This window comes from Manacus vitellinus, unplaced genomic scaffold, assembly GCF_001715985.3.
Source record: "Manacus vitellinus isolate BGI_N305 unplaced genomic scaffold, ASM171598v3 scaffold_16_pilon, whole genome shotgun sequence".
NCBI lineage: Eukaryota > Metazoa > Chordata > Aves > Passeriformes > Pipridae > Manacus > Manacus vitellinus.
The window spans coordinates 1,556,281-1,567,107 of NW_021939189.1; the positions used below are offsets into that span (position 1 = coordinate 1,556,281).

The 10,827-nt window shown below is 42.1% G+C and overlaps 1 protein-coding gene across 1 annotated transcript in view; it reads right to left on the reverse strand.

Annotated features, from left to right (window-relative positions):
* Positions 1-10,827, reverse strand: part of MAP2K5 (mitogen-activated protein kinase kinase 5) — a 122,136-nt gene that overhangs the window by 54,260 nt on the left and 57,049 nt on the right. The window contains exons 13-15 of the mRNA XM_029958772.1: positions 10,409-10,482; positions 9,437-9,487; positions 5,846-5,917 (exon numbers count right to left, since the gene is read on the reverse strand). Coding sequence (XP_029814632.1) covers positions 5,846-5,917; positions 9,437-9,487; positions 10,409-10,482 — 197 coding nt within the window. The remainder of the gene's footprint in view (positions 1-5,845; positions 5,918-9,436; positions 9,488-10,408; positions 10,483-10,827) is intronic.

Here is a 10,827-nt window from a genome sequence, read left to right on the forward strand (position 1 = left end):
TTTCCAGGGATCCAAGAGCAGCCACAGCTTCTCTGGGCACCCTGTGCCAGGGCCTCCCCACCCCTTATATAAATATAAATATTATCTATATAATGTATTATGCCATCTATTAGACACATTGCACAACCCTATAATCCTATATATAATACATATTCCAAACACACCAGAACTGATGTGTTCCCTTAATTGTCCCTTCAGCTGCCCAGGCAGAGAACTGGGTTATTTATTTGGCTGCCCACAGCGGCCTAAGAGCAATTGCTGGGCAACATGATCCATGGAGGTCTCAACCCACACAAACTGTACCTAAACTTCCACTTTATTGCAGCTTAGTTCACAATCTTCACCTAATATAGGGTTACATCCCAGAGCAGCAAGTGGATAAATCATCCTGGAATATTACTCTGGCTAAGTTTAGCTGGGAGTGGAGCATATGTGCTTCCGAGTCACTGAAGCAAAGGCCCATAAAATACACTAATTACTGGAAGTTCTGGTCACTGAGTGATTGATAGCGCTCTGTGAGGCAACTTCCCCACCACACAGCAATTATTAATTCATGACCCAACCCTCAGGCACTGGGCCCTTTTGCTCCTGATTCCACCAGCACCACGTTTGGGGGGTGGCTGGACGTTGTCTCCTCGTCCCACCGGTGGCTGGAGGTGGAGAGGGGGAATGGGAGCCAACGGGCACTGCTTGGACAAACCACCCCAAAGAGCTCAAGGGGGAAAAAATGATCAAAATATAGGCCGAAATAATAAAAATATAGGCCGGCTTTCTCCCAAGAATGAGTTTCTGAAGTGCCCTGTTCTGCACAGAACGGCTGAAACCATGTAAATATTCCTCAAGAAGGATTTAAGTTGTAGAGCAAATCACGTTACGGGGCTGAGCAGAGAAGCCAAGAAGTCACCAAGTCACAAACATCACACCACTGCAGTCCTCAAAACCTGACAGCAACGAGGTGAGGCTCATGGCAAAAAAAAAAAAAAAAGAAAAAAAAAAGAAAAAAGTACTTTTTATATATCCTTGCTTTTCTTAATCCTAAAGGAAACATGTCCAGTATTTGCAGTCTCACCTTTGTGATGATCCACGGCCCAAGGCAGCTCAAGGCATGACTCTGCTCTCAGCCAAACTTCATGAAACCAAAAAATGCCATGAGCTGTTCCCACTGGCTCTGCCAGCACCAGCAGCTCCACCTTGGCAAGGCCTTGCCCAGTCTCTCCAGTTTAAATCAGCAAAATAAACCAGCTCATGCCCAGCATGCAAAGGCCACCAAGCTCTGGGTTTCAGATTCTCCCCTCCACCCCCATCACAGAATTCTTTATGTTGGAAAAGACCTGTGAGAGCATCAAGTCCAACCCTGAACATAACACAGCCCGTTCCACCACTACACCCTGTCCCTAACAACAACTACACCTATTCTTCAGGTAAGGGGGTAAAACTGAGGAAAGACCAACCATAACATCCACAGAGGAGTGAAATCCTGCAGAAGACAAACTGTGCTCTGCACAACCTCCCTCAGATCAGCTCACAATCTTGACCTTGAGCCATCATCACTTCAAAGTCGACAATATCCCACTGATCACGTATTTTAGACTCCTTAGAAACAGATCTGAAGCCTCCCCTCCTTGACCAGATGATACACAAGTCTTGACAGCAGTTTTATGCAGTTAAACATCTTAAAGATTGAAGTGCTTTTAGAGAATCATCTTCAAGCAGAGCTTCTTCTGCTGGAGCACCCTCTTCAAATATCTTGCTCCTCCTTGCCTTTGTTGGACTCGATGGTCCTTGTGGGCCCCCTCCAGCTCGGCATATTCTGTGATTCTGTGACTCTCCAGCTCCCTCTGTGCTCCCAACCCAAGTGGGATGAAGAGTCTGAGACTCCACAGCACTGACAGTGGGTGCAATCAGGGTTAACCACCCTCAGAAGATGTGTGTGTCTGAAATAATGATGTCTGGGGGGATAAATCCCGGTGTTCTGGTGTGTGGGAATGCTGAAAATCTGTCTTATGACTGCTTAGAATATTTCTAACAACCCTTGAAAGCTCTTGCAAATAAATACACAGTTAATAAGAGCCCCGGTAACCAAAGACTTTAAATTCTCATGTTGGGAGTTTTAAGAACTAATAATGAACTGATGTTAAAACTGATGCACAAACTCCTTGCCCCTGAAGGAGAGAACAGTGAGAACCTCTGCAAGTAAATTTAACTTCCAAAGGAGGCTGAAAAACAGGGAAGCAGCTGTTTTTCCCAGCAGAGGAGAGTGGGAAGCAGAGCCCAGGATGTGACAAGAAAGGAGGAGCAAAAAGGCACCATCAGCCAAGCAGGTGAGCTCATACTCTACTTCCAAAACTCACTTAGTTTTGGGGCACAAGCAAATTGCTTTCACTTCCTGCATTTCTGCATTTTATCCACAGTTCTGTCTGTGGATAAAATGAACCCTGGCAAAGAACTCCAGAATGGTTTAGGTTGGTAGGAACCTTAAAGCTCATCTCATCCCACCCCCTGCCACGGGCAGGTTGCCCCAAGCCCAGTCCAACCTGGCCTTGATACTGGTATTAAAACCAACCAGGTGTATTTTATCCTCCCCTGGATGTTTTAAAGTTCACTTGTGGAGAGCAGCCACACAAGGCAGGATCAGAGTCAAGAGTGGAGAGGAACAAGAAATATTGGGCAATTTAATTAATCCTCCTGTGCAGGACACGGCTCTTGGAGAGAGGGAATGGGCTATGGACACACACACACACTGAGCCTCAGCCCAGGCAGCCTGGCTGTGGTTTATGACTGAGTTATAAACCCTTGAAAAACAGCTTTTATAAATGAAAATGCTGACACAGTGTTCAGTGTAGTGACAGCAGTGGCATTGGTTTAAATTGAACTTGCTTTGTCAAGCCGAGAGCACTTAAATAAAAACATCGAAAAACCTCCTGGAAACACAGAAACTATTTGTGGGGAAACACTTCTAAACAGCTTTACAGAGCCTGTGTTAAGTTTCAGGCACTTCAGAAAAATCCTTAAGGAAGAAATGCAAACTCAAAAAGAAGAAGCAGTGATAATAAAGATAATAATAATAATAATATTGTATGTATTATCATATAATATATATGATATTATATATATTTCATATATTATGTAATGACAATAATAATAATAAAGTTAGCAGCATTTCTTCTCCTATTTTATTTTAATTTAATTTTACTTTATTTTCTATTTATAAAGGGAGGACTGGGCACCCTCAGACACCTCTTACTTCAAAGGGAACACGAATGTTCCCCATCTCCCAAAGCTTAGGCAGGGCTCACATTTAATACTTTCCACACTCTCCTAACAAGTTTTTTGGGGCAGTTTTCTTAACCTTCACAACAACAGCTGCATTTCCCATTACACAAAGCTTTGCAGCAAAGAAATTCGAGACGCTTTAAAGGCTCAGAAGAATATTAAAGAAAATGAGATTTACTGCTGATTTTATATGCTCACACTCCAGCACGAGTAATCTGGGCTAACTTGATCCCACAAGCCATTTCTTTTACATTAACATGCTACCACTGTGCTAACACTGAGTTGTAGGGGTTGAGTATCACCCTCCTAAGTGGAGATGATTTTAAATCCCCCAGCAAACACCGGCTTCCCTTTTTAACAGCTCCATCAACACGAGCCTGGGTGGCTCCACTGCCAATCCCCCTGTCAATACAGTGTTACTTTAATGACAGTGACCTTGGGTGGCTCTTTGAGCACCTTCTTCACCTTTGTGAAGACATTTTTCTGAGCCTCTGTCCTTGCTTTCATCATTTAACACATCACTCAAAGCACTTCCAGACAGCAGCGACCCTGCCGGGAGAGGGCTCGGAGGAGCAGATGACACACCAATTAACAGGCCCAAATTGGTTTCTGGACATCTGATGCAGAAGACATTTATGGAAAGTGAGAGGGAAATAAAAAGTTGAGAAGGTGTAAAACAGGAGAGCCAATGCAAATGAGAGGGGTTTTCCTAATGATGGCAAAAATCCATCCTGCAAATGGAATCGATGCCCAGCCAGGCTATCTGCTAATAACCCTGAGCTGAACTCCAGACAACTTGGTCTACATGGTGGATGTAATGATCCATGGTGGATCACTGAATTGCTGCTGCACATCAAAATGCATTCTTTTATCCAGCAAAGGAACCAGGAAATGCTTATATATAAAGTCCTATATTTACATCCCCACAAATGAGGAAGGACACCTCAATCAAGTCTCCACGTCATACACTTTTAGGCCTTCATGTAACACAATTTTAGCCCTTTTTTTGGCTAAATTAATTTACAGAGTGTGTGACTACGTTCTGTCTCTCTCCCAAAACCATGAGTGAGGGCTCTCCAGCATCACAAACCATTAAAATTTGCAGTAAAACAAATGAAGAGACCTGTCTCCCCTGTGACATGTTAAAGTGTGTCATTGCTGCAGCTCAGAGTTGGCTCCAGTCAGACCCTGGGAAAGATTTACAACACCTAAATGCAATGATTCAGCATTAACCACCTTCATTTTGGTTAAAAGAGGTTTGGCAAGGAATTTAGTGCTTGAAAACATAGCAATAGTTAATTTTTGGGCTACAAAATGTGAAATCTTAATCTTATTTAACTTCTACCTCATCTCCTGCTAAAAAAAAAATTAATTGTACTTCACCTAAAGGTATATTCAGCTTCACCTTAATGACAATTACATTGTATTATTCCAGAAGAGAAGGGAAGGGCACTCATATTTTCTGCTTAATCATACATGCCTTTGTCAGGCTGTGCAAGAAAAATGGTGCAAGTCATCCATGGTTTGAAGGAATGTTCTTAAAGGATGTTCTTAATGCTTCAAGAAGGGGGAATTTCCTTCATGGGACTGCCCTTGAGCTGAAAAACTCTTCTGAGGGCTTGTTGCCCAGGGCTCCAAGGGTTTCCAGCTGGTTTGTGGCCAGTCAAAGCCAGGATGGAGGAGCTACGTGACCTTCTGTCACCACCAGACCAGAGCTACCAGTCCCTTCTCCCAGCCCAGTTTACAACCAGATCTGATTTTACTGGTCAAGACATGATCACAGCACAGGCCTTTCTCCTCAAGTTACACACTCTACATTATCTTTCCTATGAACAATAATCTGTTTTTATAAAAAAATTATGTTTTAAGACACTTTAAGCTAAAAAAAACCCCACCTTTTTCCTGAATCAAAACTGACCTTGCTCTGCTCAAACCTGCACCTGCTCCTGGATGGCTGCACTGAGAATCCCAGACTGCTTTGGATTGGAAGGAACCTGAAATATCATCTCTTTCCAACCCCCAAACAGCACAATTTACAGCCACATTCCCTTTGAACGGCTTCATTTTCATAGATTTTTTTTTTTTTTGCTCCTGCTGGAAGCTCTGCTTGTGAGAAATCTCTCCAAAAGCCCTGGTGGACACTTAAATCCAAACACTTTATTTAATCACACAGGGTAGAGGCTCCAACCATCCTGCAAATATTTCTGCCAAGGTTTTGCAAGGCCATTAACCAGCTCCAAATTCCAATCTGCAAAAACGCCGTTTTTAACCCGAATAATCACCCACTCTGGCCTGGCCTGTGAAGATGCAACACAGAAATAGCATCATTTTCAGTCCCTGAGGTGCTGAGAGGATGCAGAGGCATCTATGCATCAGGCCCTACTTCCTGCTCTTTTTTTTTTTTAAGAGTTTCATTGGAGGGTTTAAGAGCTCAAAAGAACAAACCCATTCTAAATACAGCCAAAATTTAAGGGCATATAAATATACAAAGCATTGGCAAAGATTACATCAAAATATTTGAATGTTAATGTGATTCTTAAGACATGCAAGGGACAATGAGATCTTTTCCTACCTCCATGAAGGAAATGCCCAGGCTCCAAACATCCGAGTGGATTCCATACTGTTCCCCCGAAATCCGCTCAGGCTGCAAAGAGATGGAAGGAAACATCTTCTTGAGCCTTGTAAACAAACATAACATTGCACAAAAGCCAGCTCAGGGCAAGCAAATCCACTGGAAAAAAAAAAATAAATCACAGAATCATGGAATACCCTGAGTTGGAAAGGACCCATAAGGATGATGGAGTCCAACAGGACATCCCAACCTTGTCCCTGAGAGCGTTGTCCAAACACTTCTTGAGCTCTGGGGGCTGTGCCCACTGCCCTGGGGAGCCTGGGCAGTGCCAACCACCCTCTGAGGGAAGAACCTTGTCCTGAGATCCAACCTGACCCAGCCCTGGCACAGCTCCAGCCGTTCCCTGGGTCCTGTCCCTGCTCCCAGAGAGCAGAGATCGGAGCTGCCACTCGTGTTGAAGTTGTAGGCACCAAAAACTACCAAAAGCCCCCCAGAGAGCAAACCCACTCTTCAGGAAAAACTCTATTTGTGCACTGCTCTGCACCTTGCAAAGTGCAGCCTTGCCATTTGTGTTTGGGTTGTTTCATCCAAGGAAAAAAAAGCCAAGGAATGCAAGGTCAAGCTGAGAGAATCCCACGGTTTGTCCATCCATCCCAGAGCCCAGGCCCCACAGCAAGGAAAACCCTCCTTGTGTGCAGTCAAGGGCTTGGGGAACTTGACTAAACTACTTTTGAAACTTCTCTGGTTTAAGAAGCCAAGTTGTTGAAGCCCAAAGAAGTCACATGTGGGCAATGTTATTTCATACACTTCTTAATTTCGTTTTTGACCTGTAGGAAAAAAAAAAAGAAGAAAAAAAAAAGACCTGGCTCCAAACTCTTAACAGCAGGTTTAATGCCTCATGAAATAGAATGCTGTAAAATATAACTGCTGGTTTTTACTTGAAAGCTACAATTTAAGCATTTCCAAGGTCAAGTACAGCATGAAATGGAACAATAAAAGGCTCTGGGAGACTTCTCTCCCCACTGTGCTGTTAATGCACCTGTCTAACCCAACCACCTACAAAGCACTGCCTGTATTTTTAGTCTTTAATAATCCAGAGGCCTTTTTTTAGAAAACAAACTCCCAAATTAGTGCCAGTCCAACGTGGGTTTGGATGTTTACTCCGAGCTGCTAATCCCAGGTCAAGAGCTTTTATCGCGGCGTGAACGTTAAGTAAAAACCACGGTGCTGCCTGTGGGGAAACCCTCCCACAACCCAAAAAACACCCCAGCATTCAACTGGGACAACAGCCTTTTAACCAAATCCCATTTAAAAGTGACAAAAAAAAAAAATCTTATATTTTTTAAGTAAAATTAGCCCAGTTCAGCATAGCTTAGAAATGTTTAAAACAGGCATCACGTAGGAATTAGATTTTTAAGCATCTTTTTGTCCTGATAAATATCCTCATAAAGATACAGTTTTGTAGCCAAAAAACATACAGAGGCAGATATATCTGCTTTTATGACACGGTGTGGACTAAGCTGGGCCACTCACTGAATTTTTTTAGACCTTTCCTGAGCCACCAACTCAGATTTAAAATTCACACTGAGCAATATTAAATTGTTTATTCTTCCTTTATAACAGCTCGAGTTTTAAACAGCAGCTTCTCTGGAGGAATTACAGATTCAGAGATGAGAAGGGCAAGCAAATCAGCTGCACATTTAAACAAAAAGTACAGTCTCATGAATTTAAGAGTCTGGAAAAGAAGAGGAAAATAGGAATAACATGCATAAAGTAAAGGGTGCAACACAGGGATCATCCTAAGGATACACAGCCCAAAGGATTTTCCCTTAAAAACCAGTTATTTTTTCATGCAAGCTTTTTTTTTCTCTATAAAGTGGTGACAAAATGATTTTACAGAAAACATATTTTGGTTGGAAATTTTAATTTCTCAATCAAGAAGGTCGGTGGGTTTTTTTCCCCTGGTTATTTCAAACCAAACCTCATCTTTTTTAACAGTTTCAAATTCACTGACAGTCTGCCAAGTAGGTGAACCAAAGCTGATGACCTTCATTATTTTTGGAGGACTTGACCAGAAATCTGATGACACCAAATGACTCAATCAAGAAGCAAAACCACAGAAAATCAGATCAACTACATTTTAGCTTTAACTTCTCTCTTCCAATTAATAGCTGAATGCATCACATTCACCCATAAACAAGAAGGCAAAAAAAGCAATTTATTTAATGTACACCTGGGAAAGAGAACTGTAATCTTGGTTTGTACACTAAAAGCATAATACAATTTAATTCTCAGACCTGCTTAAGATCAGCCTAAAGTAACAGCTGAGTTGGAAAAGTTGATTAATTCGAAGCTGCTTCTTTGTCTGAATCTTTGTATTCTGGTTCTTTTTTCATACCTTTTCTTTTTTAAACCATTGTTCTGATGACACAGGACAGCCCAAGTCTTTCTAGGATGGTGACATGAGCGTTTCAGAAGGCACATAATGAGTATACCTTGAGTAGAAAAGCACTTAGCAAATAAATGGGCACCTGGTGCTGCTTTCTTCTTACAAGAAAGTCAGAAAAAAATACCTGAAAGCGATTAAAGGTCACGGATTTCTCTCTCCTCTTTCCTGAGATTTGAAAAACACAAGCACCAACCACTTCCTACTGTTTATAATTTTTTTTTTAAATAAGTAGAACACTGATTTTTTTTCCATCACTAATATTATGACATTAGTGGTTTTGCTCAAGGAATTTCAATGGCTAAAAATAAGGCAACTTAAACTGAAGCAATGAAGTTTTCACATCTTAAGTGGGGAAATAAAATTAATCAAATTGATCTGAAAATCCACATTAATTTGTGTGGTTTCCTTTCACACTGGTTCTTGTCCCTGTGTTCACCTCCCTGATGTGAGAACCACAGGCCAGTTGGTAAGTTTAAAACCAGATCTTTCACCCTCTGCCTTCCCCCAAATGATGTACCTTCAGCAATGTCCTCCTGTGATCTAAAAATGGTGGGAATTTCTGCTTTAATGGACAGAAATAAACCAAAAGTGGCCTCAACCCTTAACAAGGACTACGACCAAAATTTAGAATAGAAAGTGAAAATACTGATGACTCGCTCTGTGTGGCCTGAACATTCCACAACATGCAATTTAATGCCCTGATATTATCAGTCCTAATGTTTTTAGCTTCACATTCCCATGGGAAACTCCCCCCACAGGGGTGTTCAGGTACCCAGACCTCTGCACAGGTTTAAATGCTTGGCTGAACTCCAGGCTTGGAGTAGCATTCCCAAAATGTGGATAAGCTTGGGATTGCCACTGATCTTCAAAGAGCCACGAGCTGTGAGTGGAAAGCTGTTTTCTGAACGTCCAACTGGCTCTTTTCTTTGTTCCCAGGCAATAAAAGCAGCTAAAAATCCACGGAAAAGAAACCCTTCTCCAAGATTACTCTTCCCTTACCAGCAAAGGATGGAGCTGTCACAGGAAATGAGGACACAGGGATGGGGAGAGATGGAGCTGGAGGATTGATTTGGGAGATATCTTGCCTTACCCAGAGAACAAATACTTCTATTTAAATGTTATTCCTGCATAAATCCACTTACCGCCATGTAAGCATTTGTTCCAACATACGTCTTGGCTATAGAATTCACCAGCTATCAGACAAAACAGGCTGTTAGAACAATATAAAGATAATGTGGAAATAAAATGGGCAATTATTCCTCATTTAACCTACAATCATCATTCCTATAAATCAACGAAAAATTATGTAAAAGGGAACAAATTTATCTGCCAAGGCATTAAAAATGATTAAATCTCGCTTGGGTTGGGAACGAGGATTCCAATTTAAACAAGCACTGCATTACAGTTTATGGCAGATAACCTTAAACAATTCTGTTAAACAGGATGCTTATGGCTTTAGTACCCCAAACTAGTCTGATATAAAAAGTCAATTTGAAGTAGGATTGAGCACACTCATTTTTCAGTCAGCTGGCTCAAGATGTGAATAAAGCCACAATTCATCACTTGAATGCAACGAGCACTAAATACGCTGGAGGGACAACAGCCCCTGACAACCCATAATACAAGGCTGACCTTCTCTTTGGTCCCTGTGTTTGGCTGAGAGGAAAGGTGCTGAAATTCAAATCAACATCCCAGCAAGCTCATGGGTCACTAGCGGAGAAGTTCTCCAGGGAGGCCCAAAATGGAAATTAATTAAAATTTGTGCTGCACATTGTAAAAGCCCACCGCCATTGTTAGGCCCAATATTAATTTTTATTGTGGGCCAGTCGGGCTCCCCAGACACGGCCCTCGCTCTGCCCTCCCTTTTGTCTGGCCAAAAAGCTTTCAGATCAAAGCTGCATATCAATGAAGTTTGCCATTCGTAAGTAGTAATTACAATATCAGCAGTTTTTACTGTCATTAAACAATGAACAATCATATTCAGATGAAGGAAAAGTCGCCCAGAGATTCCAGATGAATAGGGCTGTCCCAGCAGAGAGGAGCTGGGGGGGGCTGCCTGTCTGGAGCCAGGTGATTTGGGGACTGGGAAGGGAGAGATCCAAAGGGGGAATTACCTGCGTGCTGACCCCGAAGTCACAGAGCTTCACCTGGCCCCGGGTGTTCACCAACATATTGGAGGGCTTCACATCTGGGGGGGAGCAAAACTGCATTATCTGGGTTGTCCTGGATAATATAAATACCATATACATCTATAAAATCATCACAGAATTTTATATCCTAGGATGTATCCTGGAATTACATCTCCTCGGTCTGAAGGGACCCACAAGGATCATCCAAGTCCAACTCCTGTCCTGACCCTGCACAGGACAACCCTCAAATACACAAGAGAGCATCATGAACGTTGGCATGATATATTTTAACAGGAAATATTAAAAATATGTATTTCAAAAGCAACCTCTAGTTTCTAAGTCAGCAGTACAGATGACATTTATGTATTTTAAAAGGAACCAATGGTTTCTAAGTCAGCAGCAGA